General features: G+C 41.4%; 1 protein-coding gene across 1 annotated transcript in view; it reads left to right on the top strand.

Annotated features, from left to right (window-relative positions):
* PHF20 (PHD finger protein 20) overlaps positions 1 to 20,040 on the top strand; it is a 145,928-nt gene that overhangs the window by 92,740 nt on the left and 33,148 nt on the right. The window contains exon 10 of the mRNA XM_045981224.1: positions 12,403 to 12,681. Within this exon, the coding sequence (XP_045837180.1) occupies positions 12,403 to 12,681 (279 nt within the window). The remainder of the gene's footprint in view (positions 1 to 12,402; positions 12,682 to 20,040) is intronic.

Genomic DNA, 20,040 nt, shown 5'->3' on the forward strand with positions numbered 1-20,040 from the left:
GAGAGGTGTTAGCCATAGCTCTGGCATTTGGAGCAGCTCTGCCATCTTGTGGAATAAATGCTTAGTGATTTTTGTGAGGACTGAGTGCAGAGGTTTGCAAGGAAAGCCTTGGCGGGGTTGTTTTCCTCCCACTTAGCTGTTCTGTGGCCTCAAAGAAGTTTTCTTGCATATATTTTTTTTCTGCACATATTAAAAAAATTTTTTTAAATTAAATAAACTCTACCCCCAATGCAGGACTTAAACTCACAACTCCCAAGATCAAGAATCACATGGTCTGCTTTCTAAGCAAGCCAGGGACCCCTCTGCATATATTTTTTAGCAAGTTTTAAGACTAAAATAATTTCAGTCTTACAAAAAGTTAGAAAAGTAGTACAAAGAATTCCTATATATCTTCAGCCAGATTCCCCCACTAATTTGCAGTTTGCCATGTTTGCTTTATTATTATTATTTTTTAATGATTTTTTTTTAAAAGCTGGCTCCATGGTGGGCAAAGCTTCGAACTCAAAACCCTGAGATCAAGACCTGAGCTAAGATTGAGATGGATGCTTAACTGACTGAGCCACCCAAGTGCCACCCCATCACTTTTTTTTTTAAAGATCTTTTCTTTCCTTCTCTATTTTTAATACTTTATTTATTTGACAGAAAGGGAGAGAACGCACAAGCAGGGGTGCCAGAGGCAGAGGGAGAAGCAGGCTCACCTCTGAGCAGGGAGCCTGCTGTGGGACTCTATCCCACGACCCTGGGAACATTACCTGAGCTGAAGGCAGATGCTTAACTGACTGAGCCACCCAGGCATCCCTATTCCCTCTTTAAAAAAGTATTATTTCTGAATTATTTGGCATAAGTTGCAGAACTTTACCCATAAACATTTCAGTGCATATTTCCTAAAAACAAGGACATTCTCTTATATTACTACAATATGATTACAAAATCAGGACCTTATTCTGACTTCCTCAGTTGTTCTAATAATGTCCTTTATAGCAAAAGTAGGGAAAATATTTTTTCCTGGTCAGGATCCAATCCAGGGTGACACATTGGATTTCATTGTTTGTTTCTTTAGTTTCCTTTCATCTGAAATAATTCTTCAGTCTTTCTTGGTCTTTCATGACGTTGACATTTCTGAAGGATGTGATGTCTCTCAGTTTGGTGTTTTCTGATATATCCTCATTAGAAGATTTATGTTATTAACTTTTAGTAGATGTACCGTATAGGCAACATGTTCTTTTTAAGTGCATTCTGTCAAAAGGCACATGATGTCTTTTTTTCCCATTTATTAGTGATGTTAACGATCACTTAGCTAAGGTAGTTATCTGTTCTGTAAAGCTATTATTTTTCCCTTTATAACTAATAAATTTCTTGTGAGAGGATACTTTGAGGCAATGTAAATATTTTGTTTCTCCATGAAACATTCACCTATTATTTTAGCATCTTTTGGTATTTCTTGTCTGAAACAGTTTTTACTCTGATGACTGCCAAATAGTGATTTCTTTTTCTTTTTCTTTTTTTTTTTGAAAGATTGTTCTTTATTTATTTGACAGACAGAGATCACAAGTAGGCAGAGAGGCAGGCAGAGAGTGAGGGGGAAGCAGGCTCCTCACTGAGCAGAGAGCCTGATGCGGGGCTCGATCCCAGGACCCTGAGATCATGACCTGAGCTGAAGGCAGAGGCCCAACCCCCTGAACCATCCAGGCGCCTCCAAATAGTGATTTCTAACTTTAATAATTTCTTTTATATTTTATTAGTTTATATTCTATTATAAGGAAGAGATTTCCCTTCTTTCTTTATGTGTATCTGCATGGATTCATGGATTCTTGCTTTGTTCTATGGGTTATAATCTGTTTGTCATTTTCTTCTTTTTAAAAGATTATTTGAGAGAGGGAGAGAGAGAGAGCATGAGCAAGCAGAGGGAGAGAGAATATCAAGTAAACACCCTGTTGAGCTTGGAGCCCAATGTGGGTCTCTTATCTCATGACCCTGAGATCATGACCTGAGCCAAAGTCAAGAGTTGGATGCTTAACCAAATGAGCCACAGGGACACCTGTGGTTATTTATTTAAATACCCATGTTGTTCCAGATTTAGCCAGTGAGAACCTTTCAGACTGGTTCCTATATCTTCTTCATTCTATGAGCACTTCTTTATATATATATATATATATATATTTTTTTAAGATTTTATTTACTTAAAGAGATTTATTTATTTAATTTTTTAAAAAGATACTATTTGTTTAAGAGAGAGAGCTGAGGGTGGGCAGAGGGAGAGGTAGAAGCAAACTCCCTGCTGAGCAGGCAGCCTGACACAGGACTTGATCCAAGGACTCCGGGATCATGACCCGAGCCAAAGGCAGATGCTTAACCAACTGAGCCACCCAGGCACCCCTAAAGATTTTATTTTTAAGTAATCCCTGTACCCGATGTTGGGATTCAAACTCACAACCCTGAGATCAAAAATTACTTGTTTGACCAACTGAACCAGCCAGCTCCACCCTACCCTGCCTCTTCTTCTTCTTCTTCTTTTTTTTTAAATGTGAGCACGTCTTTATTTTCTGGTTTAACAAGATGTTTCAAGGGGTGCCTGGGTGGCTCAGTCATTAAGTGTCTGCTTTCTGTTCAGGTCATGATCCCAGGGTCCTGGGTTCAATCCCCACATGGGGCTCCCTGCTCAGTGGGAGGCTTGCTTTTCCCTCTCCATCTGCAGCTCCCCCGGCTTGTGTTCCCTCTCTCACTATGTCTCTCTCTGTCAAATAAATAAATAAATAAAATCTTAAAAAACAAAAACATAAACAAGATGTTTCAAGCTCATCTTGTACTTACTCATCCTTTCAGCAAGGGATCCAGAACCTTGGTTTTCCTCAGGCAGTCCTGATTTCTTATAAGTAAAGAACTGTAATTAGAAACCAAGATCTGGGTGCTAGGTATGCTTGTTGCTCCTTGGGTATATATAAAAAATATGGAAGTTCCTCTTACTGCCTGCATTTCTAACCCACCCCCTCTCCACTATCAACATCTTGATTTTTGTCTTTCTGGTTTCTTTTCTATGCATCTAAGAAAAAAAAATACTTTTTTTTAAGTAATCTCTGCATCCAATGTGGGCTTGAACTCATGATCCTAAGATCAGGAGTTGCATGCTCCTCTGACTGAGCCAGTGAGGCATCCCCCTTTCTGTGTATTTTTATAATATCTTTTTCCCCCATGTATAATATACTATGGTATGGACTAGGCAACTTCCTGTTTTCACTTAGTCTGTCTTGAGGTTATCCATATCAGTAGGTATAGAGTTACTTTATTCTTTTAAATAGCTGATTAGAATTACATAATGTAGACTTGCCATAATTTATTTAACTGTTCCTCTAGCTAAGGACATTTTTTAAAATTCTATGTATTTGACCAGACTTGCTGTGAACATTTAAATCCATTCATGTTTGTCTTTGATTGCCTTTTGTTGCTTCAGAGCTAATAAAGTTATTTGTTCACAGACCTAAAAAATGTACCCATTATAGTATTGGAAGTGCCTGTCAAAAAAGTGTTAAACTACTGGGATCACATGGCGTCATTGCTGACAAGAATACCAGCTGTATTAGGGGGTGGTGCTGAGGGCCCATACCTCAGACAATGGGAAGTAGCCCTCATCCTCTGGCTGGACAAGTGGCAAATAATAGGATCCAGGAGCGCATCTGAAGTCCCAACGATGAGGTGCATCAGGAGACCATTTGTGCCAGGAGTTGACGGCGTGTGGTCCCTGAGAGCCAAGGCCATCTGGGCAACTTCCTGCATATGAAGTGGGCTGAGTTTGGATAGAAGTGAACATCTGGCTAAGCCATGGAAGAATGGCAGGAGAGGGCAAAGCCTGAGCAGAGCTATGAACTATGAGAGCATGAAGCAGTTTGGTGGGCCCGTAGTCAGGTAGCTACTGAGGCCTCATTGTGGAGTAATGCGAGATGAGTTTGGAAAGCAAGGGGGTACTTAGACTGAGATGGGCTTGGAATGCCGGGGTATGGTCAACGAGACTAAATATCACATTCATAATCCTCTGTGAGGTTTGAGGTTCTGGTCATGGGTATTTAAAAAAGGGTTAAATACGGTATTATTTCTAAGCCATGTTTCAGAAAACATAGTTTAAAAACTTTTTTTAGTGTAAAGTTAATGTATGTTTGTCATAAAAGGGAAAGTATAACAACAATACCCAAGTATATAGAAAACGAGAAGGTTCTGATCTTGCTATTACCTACTGCTATGTAACAATATTACACAAACATGGTGGCTTAGAACAGCACATTTGTTTTCTCATAGTTTCTGTGCACAAGGAATCCAGGCTGAACTTACCTGGGTCTGGCAAGACTGCAGTCAAGGAGGGCTGTGATCTCATCTGAAAACTCTGCTGGGGAAAGATTTGCTTTCAGGCCCACATGGTTGTTGGCAGCATTCAGTTCCTTCCTTTCATGCTGTCAGGTTCAGGGCCATGGTTCTTGTTGGCACTCTCAGATTCTTGTCCTGTGGGCTTTTTCTTTCTTTCTTTCTTTCTTTTTTTTTTTTTTTTTTAAAGATTTTATTTATTTGATATATAGAGAGAGATCACAAGTAGATAGAGAGGCAAGTAGAGAGAGAGGAGGAAGCAGACTCCCTGCTGAGCAGAGAGCCCAATGTGGGGCTCGATCCTCCCAGGACCCTGAGATCGTGACCTGAGCCGAAGGCAGAGGCTTAACCCACTGAGCCACCCAGGCGCCCCCCGTGGGCTTTTTCATAGAGCAGCCCCCAGTGTAGCAGCATGTTTCATCAAGCCTTTAGAGGAGAAGATGTGCTGGTAAGATAGATATTAAATATTAAGTAATATAATCACAAAAGTTTTTTTCAAGACAGGTGACATATTGTCACCTTTGTTCATTCCAATAGAGGCAAGTTATAAGTCCTGCCTATTCTCAGGGGGGACGGGTTTACACATAAAGGTGAATACTAGGAGGTAGGGATTATTAGGAGATATTTTATAATTTATTTTCCCCCATTCTCCTCCCAAAAGTAAAGAAGACATTCTTAGGGTTATTATTTTATTTTTTTAAATTTAAGGACTTTTATTTATTTGTCAGAGAGAGAGAGAGAGGAAGTAAGCACATAAGTAGGGGGAGAGGCAGCCAGGGAGAAGCAGGCTCCCTGCAAGCAGGGAGCCTGATGTGGGACTCGATCACAGGATCCTGGGATTATGACCTGAGCTGAAGGCAGCCGCTTAACCAACTGAGCCACCCAGGTGTCCCTAGAGTTATTATTCTTAAAAGCAAATTCAAATTCTGTGGACCATTTTTCTCCGTATATATCAACGTATAGTAGTAACTTTGGGAGAGGCAAAAGCAAAGAGTGACTCTTGAGATTTTGAGCCTCAGAGCCCAGGGGAGATTTCTATGCTTTGCTTTGATTTCTCCAAACAAAAATCTGTTAAACCTGAGGAAAAGCACAGAACAATGTATTTATTTATTTATTTATTTGACACAGAGAGAGAGATCATAAGTAGGCAGAGAGCCAGGCAGAGAGAGAGGAGGATGCAGGCTCCCTGCTGAGCAGAGAGCCTGATGTGGGCCTCGATCCCAGGACCCTGGGATCATGACTTGAGCCAAAGGCAGAGGCTTAACCCACTGAGCCACCCAGGTGCCCTAAGCACAGAGCATTTATGTGATAACACCAGTAACAACTTGCAGGAGAAACTTGGTTCCAGTAATTTACTTTCTACCCAAAGGGTAATTTGATTAACCTTAGCTTTTGAACCAGGCTCCCTTGAGGATTTAGTTTTCATATTTTCTGCCTTTTGTGTTCTAGTAACTGCTTCCTCATTGACAACAGACTAGAGTATCCTAGAGTGGATGATGTCACTTAGGTGGCTGGTGCTGTCAGTGACACATGATCCAGATAAACTCCCACTGGGAAGTATTCACCTGTGTGAGACCTGGCCACTATGCAGACTGTGTGGCCCAGTGGGCCCTTTGGGCAGCCAGCAGCTCTCCTAGTTCTTGACCATGCTTTTAGCACCATGTCTTTTTTTTTTTTTTTTTTTTTTTGACAGAGAGAAGGGGAGCACAAACAAGGTGAGTGAGAGAGGGAGAAGCAGGCTCCCACCAAGCAGGGAGTCTAATGCAGGGTTTGAACCCAGGACCCCAGGATCATGGCCTGAGCCGAAAGCAGATGCTTAATGACTAAGCCACATGGGCACCCCAGCACCATGTTTTTTTCGCCACAGGAACACTGTTCTAGCGAATAGTATAATACAGAAATATAAAAGCAGTGTGTTCTTTCTGTTGTAAAGATAATATGGCTGTTATACCTTTTTAGACAGCATGGAAGAGTAGAAAACAGTTGTTTTTCTTTTTACTTGAAGTCTCATAATCAAAGGATTGCCATTATTTTTTTTTTTTTAAGATTTTTATTTATTTATTTGACAGACAGAGATTACAAGTAGGCAGAGAGGCAGGCAGAGAGAGAGAGAGGAAGAAGCAGGCTCCCTGCTGAGCAGAGAGCCCGATGCGGGGCTCGATCCCAGGACCCTGGGATCATGACCTGAGCTGAAGGCAGAGGCTTTAACCCACTGAGCCACCCAGGTGCCCCAGGATTGCCATTATTTTTACTACCGTATTGTATAGATGCTACGTAATTTTTTTAAAAAAGATTTTACTTATTTATTTGACAGAGAGAGAGATCACAAATAGGCAGAGAGGCAGGCAGAGAGAGAGGCGGAAGCACGCTCCCTGCCCAGCAGAGAGCCCGACGCGGGGCTTGATCCCAGGACCCCAAGACCATGACCTGAGCCGAAGGCAGAGGCTCAATCCACCGAGACACCCAGGCGCCATACTACGTAATTTTTTAAATCATAATATTTCTCTTGTGGGTTTTCTTTGGCATAATTATGCTGTGCATATTCTATTTTTATTTTTTTCAAAGATTTTTCTTTTTATTTGAGAGGGAGCAAGTGAGAGAACACAAGCAAGGGGAGTGGTAAAGGAAGAGGGCAAATCAGGCTTTCCCCTGAGCAGGGAGCTCGAGGCCAGGCTGGGTCCCGGAACCCTCAGATCATTACTTAAGCTGAAGGCAGATGCTCAACTGACTGAGCCACCCAGGTGCCCCCATATTCTATTTTTAAATTCTTTGAAAATATAAAATATTTTGCTGGTTACATCATTTTTTATTGTCCCTATTGTGCTTTTATTACCAAACTTGAGTGCTTGATTATTAAAGTGGACAATTAGATGTTAAAAATTTTCAGGTTGTGCCACTGATAGAGGGACCCATGGCTGGGATTTTGCACAACTTTGATTTTTTAAACAAACAACTATGCGGTCAGTGATAACCATGATGACAACTAATATTCACGTAACTTGCTGTAGTTAATAATGGGTTTTCTCTTCTGTTACCTCAAGGAAACATGTTAGAGTCTTGTGAAATAAGTACTTTTCCTCCCATTTGGTGAGGATATGGTCTTGGAGAGGCCAGCTTTCTTGTTTAATGTTGCAGTACACCAAGGTAAGTATCATAGAAGTAAAGAATGGAACATGTCCCCCATTTCAGCATTTCAGAATAATGAACAGAATGAACTGTAAGACATAGAAAGATAGATACTATAAGATTTATTTTACATGAAGTCCTTAATGGGAATTCGAAGAAGACAGGTAGATTCTTTTTTTTTTTTTTTTTTTTAGATTTTATTTATTAGAGAGTGTCCATGAGTGGGGGGAGTGGAAGGCAGAGGGAGAAGCAGATCCCCACTGAGCTAGGAGCCTGATGTGGGGCTCGATCCTAGGACCCTGGGATCATGACCTGAGCCAAAGGCAGATGCTTAAACCGACTAAGCCACCGAGGGGCCCTGGCAGGGTAGAGTCTTTTCTGCTGAGAGGCTAAGGCAAAAGCATTATGCAAGTAGATGGCATTTGAAGGATGAGCAGGGCTTGGTTTGCAAGTGAGGGAGTTATGCCAAACCAAAGCAATCATGTGACCTACATTGGCTGAACTGGCAGCTTTCATTGTGCGTACAGAAGGCTTGTCTTGGCAGTCTTTATACAAAATCTAAGATAAAATCATGAAGTCTGGAAAATACCACTTTTTACTTCTCCTAAAATTAGTTGGGTTAAAACTAGTACAAGGTTGGGGCACCTGGGTGGCTCAGTGGGTTAAAGCCGCTGCCTTCGGCTCAGGTCATGATCCTAGGGTCCTGGGATCGAGCCCCGCATCGGCCTCTCTGCTCAGTGGGGAGCCTGCTTCCCTTTCTCTCTCTGTCTGCCTCTCTGCCTACTTGTGATCTCTGTCTGTCAAATAAATGAATGAAATCTTTAAAAAAAAAAACAAAAACTAGTACAAGGTTTTTGCAAGGTCTTCTTGAAAAAGGAAGCAATTACTTAAGTCTTGGGATGTTTATAGTTTTTGCTGTTGTTTCATTCTAATTTAATATGTCCCAAATAGTTTATCATCGTTAAAAAGTTAGCCTAAATATTATTTTATTACTATATAACATTTTTATCTACATTTTGATTGGTGGATCCAAAATTATAGTTAATTGTGTAATACAGCCGATTTTGTCAAAGGTTATTTTCCATAACTGATTTATACCCTATTGGCTGCTTTTCTCAGCCTGGTGCTTATGTTGTTTTTCCTGACAGCGCAAGGCAGATTATTGACAGGCTTAATTGGAATGGTTTGTATATCAACAGTTTATACTCACTGAGTTCAGTTTATGTGGGAATCTGACTTATCAAACTTCTGTGGTCAAATATTCACAATTCTCAAATCTTTCTTCTTTAAATAGTTATTCCTTTGGGCAAAACCAGTGACTCATTTTGTTTCATTGATGTTGCCATTTTGAAAAGAGCTCTTGATTTGGTCAGGGGCTTTGTGACAGTGACACCTGGCAGTGTCTTCTCTGCTGGGGAGTTTCTCTGTTTACTTGAACTGCTGTGATACTGTTCCCGTGTCTTAGAGGCAGGTGGCCCACCTAAGTTCTGTGCTTGTTTACCTTTGGAGGTCCAGCTGTTCTTACCTTCTGCTTAGCTGTGAGGAACCAAGGGTTTTATTTCTGGGGAGGAAGAGTTTTTACACTGCCACGCTAAACTTATTTCCTTTTGAGAACTGGATTGATAGAGTATCTGTCTTCATCCATTCAAGCTGCTGTAACAGAATACAGGTGGCATGTAAACAATAATGTTTATATCTCACAGTTGTGGAACCTGGGAAGTCCAAGATCAAGGCACCAGCAGATTCATTGTCTAGTAAGAGCCTGCTTCCTAGTTAGTAAGCAGCAGTCTTCTCACTATGTCATCATGTGGCAGAAGGGGCAAGGGAACTCTCTGGGGTCTCTTTTATAAGGTTACTAGTCCCATTCATGTTGTCATGGCCTAATCAGCTCCCAAAGGCCCCACCTCCCAAAACCATCATATTGGGGATTAGGTTTTTACATATTAATTTTGGGGATCTATAGCATTGTCTGCCTGTCTATAACTTGGTCTTCCAAGTGCATCTTTATTTTAGCAGATAGTTTGAGCACATCTTTCTTGAAATCTCTGTCTGAATCAGTAGGAGATAGACGCATAAGTGTATTGGGAATCTGCATAGATGAAATTGAATTGGCTCAGGCAGTTCTACCTGAGAGAGTGTAGATTCATTGCTTGGTGTCAGCCTTGAGGCTGTCCTCAGCTCTGTCCCACTGGATCTTTATCAACAACTTAAATAAAGATCTGAATATATAGAATTACAGAATCAAGAGTTTAAAACTTCTTGCACTAAAGTAATCTCATGGAGTTTGTTATGGATAAATATGTAACTTCTAGTATGTAGTTTGACAAAACTGTTTGGGGAAAATGGAAATGTACTTTAATTCACGTTTTAAAAAGGCAAACAACAGAAAGTTCAGGATTTTGTTGGACTAAGCTGGTACTTTCCAGCACCATGTAATGTGTTTATTTAAAAAATGTAGTGAATTTATAAAACCCTTTGGCTGCATTAGTAAAAGTATGACGTTTTGAAAGGTGGGGGTAATAATCCTATTGAGTGGCCATATTTAGGAATCTTGTGGTTGGTTTGGATTTCACATTTTTTAGAAAAATGCAGAAAAGACAGTGCTTATAGAGTTATATGTCTGGAGCCAGAGCTTATGAGGGCTGGTTGGATGAGTGTTTCAGTGTGGTTGATAATTATAATAGCTGTCTCCAGCCACATTCCATAAAGGACATAAGCCTGTTTATCAAGATGTATTTAATATTTGAAATGAAGAGCTTTGTGCCAAGCGCATACATTACAGCCTTCTCTTATCTCTTTAAAATAGGTTGTATTTATTCTCTTTTATAGATACCGATTGAGAATAGTTTAGAAAATATGCACAACTTATTTATATGGCTAATGAAAGGTAGAGCTGGGATTTAAAGTTGAGCTGATTCCATTATACCATACTGCTTTTTAAGATTGATTTATTTATTTTATAGTCTTTTTTTTTTTTAAAGATTTTATTTATTTATTTGACAGACAGAGACCACAAGTAGGCAGAGAGGCAGGCAGAGAGAGAGAGAGAGGAGGAAGCAGGCTGTCCGCAGAGCAGAGAGCCCGATGCGGGGCTCGATCCCAGAACCCTGGGATCATGACCTGAGCCGAAGGCAGAGGCTTTAACCCACTGAGCCACCCAGGCGCCCCTGATTTATTTATTTTAGAGAGTGGGAGAGGAAGCCTGAGCTAGAAGAAGGTTAGTGGCAGAGGGAGAGGGAGAGAGAGAATCTCAAACAGATTGCACTGAGCGCAGAACCAACATAGGGCTCAATCTCATGACCCTGAGATCATGACCTGAGCGGAAACCAAGAGTCAGATGCTTAACCGACAGAGCTGCCCAGGTATCCCTTGTCTGCAGTGATTTTTGAAACTGTCATAATGGAAAAAGGAATTATTAGGTTGAACTGTGTGAAGTAACTAATATTTAACCTTCTTAATGTACAAAAATGGCAAATTCACATGGTTCAACTTACTAGGCCCAAGAGGAGGAAATTCCAGAGAAATCACTTGTAATTTCTTTTAAGAAATAATTTTAGGATGTATTGGAGGTTTGAGTTTTGTATATGTGCTGCCGAAGCGATCGTTGGAGGTTTGAGTTTTGAATTTCTCCACTGCCATGCTTTTCCAGTACAACCATTTGTCTGTATATTCCATTTTATTTCATGTTACTTTTCTTCGGTTAACTGCATCTTATTGATTGGTACCTCTTTCTTTTATCTCTTGTTAGAGATAGAAAGTGATTTTAAGGCATTCTGCTTTGGGATGTGTGTGTATCTGTATAATTTTTCACTTGTATAAAATTGCCCATATAATGGCATCTGTCAGGTCATCAGCATAACAACTTTGTAATCATACCCTAGTGCTGATTTTGAAGTACAGAATATGATTTAGATTGAGTTAAATTTTTTTTCTTCTGATGATGGAATGGTATTTGAAAATGTAGTCCTAATATTTACCAGTGGTTCAGTATGCTTTCTGCTTCTAATGGAAATTGTATCACTGCATTAAGGAAAAATTTGGTTCACTCAAGAAAGGTCCACTCAGGATATTCTTGGGTGACCTAATCAAGTAGAGTAGAAGAATTTGAGTTTAACGTGATTGCTCTCATTGGGGTGAGGGGATTGTTAAGGCAGTCTTCAATAAACTCTTTCCAAGACACATGCATTCCTTGTGACAGCTCTATTTTTTGGTCATTGATACATGATAGACCATTGCGAGACCATTGTCTTCTGGTTTTTTTGGGCGGGTGGTTTCAAACTTTTTCTGGCTCTTTAAATTTGATTATTGACTTCTGACTCCTCATGCCTTCAGATCCATTTATTTGGTTGTCATTTTTTCTCTTAACTGTCTCTGAGTCCCTTTGTTCAAACAAAGTACGCAATAGCAAAATCTCAAAAACCTTTGTAACACTTACACTGTCTTTGTGCAGAAACCATTGTGAGATCCCTTTGGTTTCATAAAGAGGTCCTACGAGAATATTCCTTAGTTCTGTCCACACATGCCGGTATCAGGATGGTAATAAGTCTGAATCTGATCCAACTGATCAGTAGTAAGTGCTGGGTTGGATCCTTGATTTTTTTGTTTGTTTTTAAGGATTTCCCCCCATTCTTTCCCCATAGTCTATAAGCTTGAGAACTTGTATGGCTGTTTAACAAGCAAACAAACAAACAAAAAACATGTTGATCTTTTCTTTCAGAAGATGAATCATGGTTGAGTCTGTATTATTTATCCTGAAGTTGTATCCATTCTCTCCAAACAGTAATCTGGGGAGGTAATGGCTGTCTGATGTCTCCAGCTACATATGCATTCTGCTCTTTCACTTTCTATTGCTATGTGTTAATGCATATGTTATAATAACTAGGTTAAACACAAGGGATCTTTGTTTTTGTTTGTTTTGTTTTTCAGTAACAAATACTTTTAAGAAAACAGATGATTTTGTGACATGTAAAGCACCAGCTGTCGACCTAGACCACAAATTCAGGTGTAAGGTTGTGGATTGTCTAAAATTTTTCCGCAAGGCCAAACTGTTGCACTATCACATGAAGTATTTCCACGGGATGGAGAAGTCACCAGAGCCAGAGGAGAGCCCAGGAAAGAGGCATGTCCAAACGAGGGGCTCTTCAGCTTCAGACAAGGCCAACCAGGAGAGCCTGACCAGGAAGCGGGTCTCTGCCAGTTCCCCAAGTAAGTACTTTGGTTCTGTGTTGTATCTGTATTATAGAGGACTCTCTGTTGCTCAGGTCACATTGCTTGCATTTCTGACACAAAAGAAGGCATTAGATTAGGTTGGTGTCCAATTGAATCTCAAAGACTGAAAATGACAAGTGATCCTTAGGAGTTGTATCTTGGGGCTGTGGCAGTCCTGGAGGAAATAGAAATACCTAACTGATAGTCTTACCTTGGCCTCCTGCTGCTTAAGTTACCTTAAGAAGTCACTAAGCTTTTGAGGGCCCTATAATCCTAGTATGAGTGGGAACAGTCAAGGAAATGGAGCGCATTCAGAAGCCAGCAGTGAACTTGAGTTTAGAATAGCAGGAGTACAATCATTCTATCCCCCAAGCCTACCCCATCCCTGCCAGCAGGGCAAAAGAACTGAAACATTGTGGGACTCTCTTGCTGTTTCCAGATTTGAGTTCAATTTCATCTAATCGTAACTGAAGATATTTTCTAATAGCACTGTTTATTTTACATAGAAATAACAATGGTGGTAGTAACGGTTATGAGGACAAAATCTCTTGTGTGTTATCACAAAAAACCGTTCTGAATTTTTTTTTTTTAAACTTAAAATCGAAAAATTACATATTTCTGGGGGAATTTTAGAAGGCTTTTTTTTTTTTTAAGTTATCTCTGTACCCAGTATGGGGCTCGAACTCACGGTGCCAAGATTAAGAGTTGCATAGCCTACTGACTGAGCCAGCCAGGCAGCTGCAGAGGCGTTTTTAATGACTTTTCAGTAAGTTCTACAAGCTCTTCAGGTTCTTTTTACCTGAAATTGTAACATCATTATATATTTTTGGCTTATAACTTCTCCATTAAAATACATAGGTATTTTTTTTAAACGATTTATTTATTTTGTGGAGGGGAGGGGCAGAGGGAGAGAACTTTTCACACAAACTTCGTGCTTAGTGAGGAGCCCGACGTAGGACTCAGTTCCAAAACCTGTGAGACCTTGACCTGAGCCAAAACCAATAGCTGGATGCTTAACCAACTGAGCCACCGAGGCACCCCAAAATACGCAGGTATTAAATGACATATGCAACTCCTAAGACATGTGACAGTGTTTCTAAGAAGGTATGAAATCAGGTTTCAGGACAGTGGGGCAGGCCATGTTAACTAAGGTGATCTCTGACCCTGTGAGAGATCAGTCCTCAGCCATGTTGCAAAGATACAGTGGGAGTTTCTTAGCCATGTATGATGTATTATTTATTAGAAATACAATGCAAGCCACATGTAACTTTTTCTAACTACATTTTTATTTTTATTTTTCTAATTTTTATTTAGTTTTTATAAAGATTTTATTTAGTCATTTGAGGCTGGGGGAGCACAGAGGGAGAGTGAGAGGGAGAAGCAGACTCCCCGCTGAGCAGAAAGCCTAATGTGGGACTTGATCCCAGGACCCCTGATATCATGACCTGAGCTGAAGGCAGATGCTTACCTGAGCCTGAGCCACCCAGGCACCCTAATAGCCAGTTTTTAAAATGTAAAAAGAGGGGCACCTGGGTGGCTCAGTTGGTTGAGCGACTGCCTTGGGCTCAGGTCATGATCCTAGACTTCCAGGATCGAGTCCTGCATCGGGCTCCCAGCTCCTTGGGGTGTCTGCTTCTCTCTCTGACCTTCTCCTCTCTCATGCTGTCTCTCACTCAATTCTCTCTCAAATAAATAAAATTAAAAAAGTGAAAAGAAACAGATGAAATTATGTATTTTATTAATTCAGTATATCCAAATATTGTTATTTCAGCATGTAATCAGTATAAAAATTTACAGTGAGCTATTTTATATTCGTATACTAAGTCTTTAAAATCTAGTGATTTTATTTTGTATTTTATGCTCACTGAACATTTCAATTCAGACTAGCCACATTTCAGGTGCTCGGTAGCTACATATGGCCAGTAGGCTTTGTATTGGACCATTTAGCTCTAACACCCTCAGCTGTAGGCAGTCTAGCATGCACTTGGCAAGCCTAAGCATTGAGCTTAACAGGAGCTGCCTGAGGAAGGACAGCTGGCCAGTAGTCACCCAGGAGGAGACTCGTCATGAGGGCTTCAGGCCATGGAAGCACTCACCATCTTAGTGACTTCATCAGAGTCCTGCTCAGGATGGCTATCTCGGCTAGTGTGAACCAAAGTGCAGTAGATGATGGTCAGGGCCAAGTGCCAGTTACTTATTTGAAACGAAGCCCACAGCTATCAAAACTCCTTTCCTATATCTAGTTCAGACCTGTGTGGGAAGAGAAAGTTGCTTATTGACCATTAGGTTAGAACACTGGAGTTAGAAATGCCTCAGACTGAAACAGATTGACTTGTTCATTGAGCCCCATTTACTGAATACCTAGTATTTGTTAGGCTCTTTTCTGGGCATTACAAAAGAGACCTGGGTCCTGTTCTGCTTGATATCTTGGTTGTGGACATTCCTGGCACAAAGGAAAAAAGATGGGCTCAGTTCTCAGACTGGAGCATTCTCTTGCCTGGGTGATGCTTGTTTCATTTAGGGCCAAACACTGATTTTTTTAGGGATCAATAAACATCCTTAAGGATGTTAGTGTCCATTACCGGCCAGTCTTACTGGCTTTCGTGGCCATTTTGTATCTTTTAGATGAGTTTATATCTCTTTGCCATTGAATACATATATAATTCTGGGGGCAAGCTTATGTCCTAGAACTTGAGGGACTCGTTGCTGAGATTTTCCCCTTACGCCATATACCACCTGGCACAGGTCTCAGCTGGAGCAGTGGCTAATCCCTCTGCCTGGGAGTCACACTAGATGCCTTTTTTTTTTTTTTTTAAAGATTTTATTTATTTATTTGAAAGAGAGAGTGAACATGAACGGCGGGGTTGGGGGGTGCAGAGGGAGAAGGAGAAGCAGACTCCCCGGTGAGCATGAAGTCTGGGATTAGGACCTGAGCTGAAGGCAGATGCTTACCCAGCTGAGCCACCCAAGCGCCCTTAGATAACTTGTTAAAATACAGATTTTTTTGGGCCCTGCTTTCCAGACATTCCATTTCAGTGGCTCTAAGTTTAGAATCTGTAATTTTTGTACTCCCCACCCCCAAGTATAAAAGTGACATATGATTACTGTGAAATCAGCACCACAGAATGCTAAGGGAAAAGGTCTCCCTCCCCTTGGCATTTCCACCTCCATTGCGGATGTGACTATTTTTGTTTAGCAAACTTTTTTCAGATATTTTCTGTTCATGTTCAAGCACATACATGTATAATAGAAAATATATTTTACACAATTAAATTTAATTGCACAGCAAAGGAAACAGTCAAAAAAACCAAAAGACAATTGACAGAGTGGAAGAAGTTATTCACAAATGACATATCAGATAAAGGGCTAGTATCCAAAATCTATAAAGAACTTATCAAACTCAACACCCAAAGAACAAATAATCTAGTCAAGAAATGGGCAGAAGACATGAACAGACATTTCTGCAAAGAAGACATCCAGATGGACAACAGACACATGAAAAAGTGCTCCACATCACTCAGCATCAGGGAAATACAAATCAAAACCACAATGAGATACCGCCTCACACCAGTCAGAATGGCTAAAATTAACAAGTCAGGAAGCGACAAATGTTGACTAGCTCTGTGGGGGTAGCTCTGTTGTGGATCTGTGAAGTGTCCAAGGCCAGCTCATGGTTGCATTGTGCTTAGTTGTTGCTTTTCCTCTGTGTGGTTCAGGATCGCTTACCACCTTGCCTTGTCTTTCTGCTGCTGGGAAGGGAAGGGTAGGGCATATCTCTTTCTTTTAAGGGTATAACCCAGAAGTGCCACAGATCACTTCTGTTCATAGCCCATAGGCCAGAACATATTGTTCCTGGCCTCACCTTGCTCAGGAGAAACTGGAAAATGTTCTCTTTTCTTATGAAAGAGGTGGAGAAATGGGTATTGGAGAATGCATAGCAGTCTCTGCCATGTGAACTAAGGCAGAAAAATGCAGGGCTTAAGAGGGGGTGGTTGGAGGGCCCTGTGGGGTGGTGTTTGGGTGGGATCCACGGTGGGGGCCAGCGGTGGGGGGGGACTGCTGGGAGATGAGGCTGGGAAGGTAGGCATGGTGAAATGGTAGTGTTAAGCCATGAGTATCACCTCCTCTGGTAGGCAGTGAGAATCTCTCCAAGAGCATGCCCACTTCCATGCCCTTGAGCTGCTTGCTGTCCCTTCTTGCAGGTCAGAGCATACTCTGGTTGCTCCTTGTCCCAGCCACGTGGCAGTTCTCCCATGGATGATGGTGATGCCTTTTCCTCCTGGAAGCAGTAGTCTAATGTCCTTCTGCTCTCATAAGGTGGCAGTTGTCTGGTGGAGAAATAGGGAGCTGGCTGTACAGAAGGAGAAGGGCTGTAGGACTTCTGATGGGCACCTACAGCCTGAGGAGATGACAATGGCCATCCTAGAAAAGCCTCACCCTCCTCAGGTGACAGGCTGCTTTCTGATCCAGAGCCTTGGCAGGACATTGCTCTTTGTGCAGCTGGGCTTGGGCAATCTAGAAGAAGCTCTGCAGTCAGGCTCATCTTGTGTGGGTCAGGTTGTCCAAGGAGAAAACTGACAGCAGACCAGTCTCACCCTCCATGGAGAGGGTATCGCAAGCAAGATAGCAACAGCTAACATTTGAGAACTCGCCATGTACTAGGCACTGTTCCAAGTCTTTCCTTGTATTGTCTTGTTTAATTCTCAAAACAGAGCCTATGAGGTGGGTACTGTTGTGCCCAATTGATAAACTAGAAACTCAGACGCAGATGAGTTGGGTTAACTTGACCCAGTATCTGTACGTCTAGCAGGTGGTGGAGCCACGATCTGAATCTAGTCGCAGAGTCTATACCCTCACTCTAGTCTGTGAGTCTGGTCTTTTAGGATTCCAAGGAAGGATGCCCACCCCTGGGTCCTGGAGTGGAGAGTAGGAGTGCTTCCCTGCAGGAGAGTTCCTGTGTCCATGGGTAATCTGAATGAGTTCTGCCTGTTGTCTGCTTGTCTAGCCCTGTACCTCAGGGAATCACTTCCATTAGCTTAGTCACTGCTGGACATTTGTCCCTGTGAACTCTGCCACCTCAGGCCACATGTGACTTCACAGTTTTCAGATGGAAGGCATTGTGAGGCTCTGAAGATTTTCTCTCTTCCCTCTGCATTCAGAGACCATAGACCTCTAACAACTTCCTAGAATAGCTCTTCTTTTTATCTTCATTGTTTACTCCTCTAATGAAGCCTTTGGAGGGAATTCTTTAAAGCTTAAGGTGACCCTATTTCAGACCAGCAGCAAGACTTGGGATGCTTTTAGTTACAAGTAACAGGAAGTCCTATTTGAATTAACTCTACAGTCAAGGGGTGTGTTGGTTCACATAATGGGGCAGTCCAGGGGAGGGATGGCTCCAGGACTGTCTAACCATCTCGCTTCTCAGTGCTATTTTCAGGCTGGATACCTTGTGGTCATAGGGTGGTAGCCAGTATCATTTAAGACTCCATACTGCTTCATTCAAATCTAATAAGAGAGCAAAAACATCCTTTTTATACATGTAGGACCAGAATCCCACTTGTGGGTCATATCAGGCCATTCCAGTCCCTGTCCTAGGAACCAGTTGGCCAGGCTCAGATTATCTAAACCTAAGATTGCAACTGGGGCCATGGGATTACTCTTACTGATTCAACTGAGTGTGGAGTCAGTCCTGCTCAATTACACGCTGCTCAGTGAAGGAGTAAGAGATTCTTGGAGATAGATGTCTCCTACACCCAGCAGGTGCAAGGTGAGAAAAGAAACCTGCAGAGCCAGGAAGCCAGGTGGTGGTGGTGGTGTACTGCAGAGCAGATCCATGCCCTGGTTCCTATTTCAGGGACTGTGCTTAGGGCCCACGTCCTCTCAGAGGTCTGAGTTCTCTTTTCCTGTTCGGCAGTCTGCGTGCTTTTGCAGCTTCTCTGAATTTCACTTCCTCCTCTGTTACGTGGTAACAATGTTAAGCTATAGCTGCATTTTATGCAAAATTACCAGTTAGAAGTTGTATGATTTGAAAAGTCTTACGTGCAAAATTTGAATTAATGCAAATCCTAAGAAACAGAAAATTAATTAACCATGTGATTTCAAAGGCCAATGAAAGTGTTCATTATGTCTTCATTTTATGGAAATGTTAGTCATGAATTATGTGACTTTGAATAATGTGGGGACTTCAGGAATCCGTTGTATGGAATGAACTGCCCCATTCTTCTCTTACTGCCTTTTGGCTTTCTTAAAGGATGTGATAGTTTTATAAAATGTAAAATGAAAAAAGACCCAAAAAACCCTCCCATACTTAGATGATAACTGGGTATGCCCAGGTACTTGGCAGTTTATACCCTACATCTTGACCTCTCAAGGATCCAGGACCAAGGTGATCTCTTCTGAGCCACTTCTGCTGATTGGGTTAATGCTCTTGGCCTTTTAGTGAACTAATGGATATAGTTACTTTAATTTGGAGGTCATTAAAACCTGAATTTACAAATCAAAAAATTGGGTTGGGCAACAGTTTCTGTATGTTTGTGTGTGACAATGTATCAACTTTTCTTTTTAGAGAGTTTTTAAAAAAAATATTTTATTTATTTATTTGTCAGAGAGAGTGAGTGAGAGCACAAGCAGAGGGAATGGCAGGCAGAGGGAGAAGCAGGCTGCCGGCTGAGCAAGGAGCAAGTGGTATATGAGGCAATATATCACCTTCTTTTAGTACTTTACTCAGATGCTTCCAGTGGCCTCCTTAATCGCTCGTAATAAAGACCAACTTCCTTACAAGGCCCTCACATGATCCCATGATCTGCTTTTAGCCACATCATCTTCCTTTCCTCACCCGAATTCTCATTTGAGTTCGAGTGGAGACATGCAGGCCTTGTTGCTATTTACTGTTCTCAAATTCCAGTTGTTCATTGCTAATATGTAGGAAAACAGTGGACTTTTGTATATTAACCTTTTTCCTTTGCAGCCTTGCTATAATCACTCTTAGTTCCAGCAGGAGGTTTTTTGGTTTTATTTTTTGTTTTTGGTAGTTCTTTGGGATTTTCTACATAGACAGTCCTGTCTCTGCAAACAAAGATAGTTTTATTTCTTCCTTTCTATGTGTGTAAGGAGCGAGAGAGTGGAGGGAGGGGCAGAGTGGGAGGGAGAGAAAATCCTCAAGCTGGCTAGGAGCTGAGAGTGGAGCCCAATGCGGGGCTTGATTCCATGACCACAAAATCAAGAGTTGGCCACTTAACCTGCTGAGCCACCCAGGTGCCTCATGAGTTCTGTTTTTGTATCTGAGGAAGACTATTCCCAAAGTCAAAGGAAAATATTGTTGTTAGGTTTTATGAAATTCAGGAGGCATTTGACTGT

Source organism: Meles meles, chromosome 16 (assembly GCF_922984935.1).
Source record: "Meles meles chromosome 16, mMelMel3.1 paternal haplotype, whole genome shotgun sequence".
Lineage (NCBI taxonomy): Eukaryota > Metazoa > Chordata > Mammalia > Carnivora > Mustelidae > Meles > Meles meles.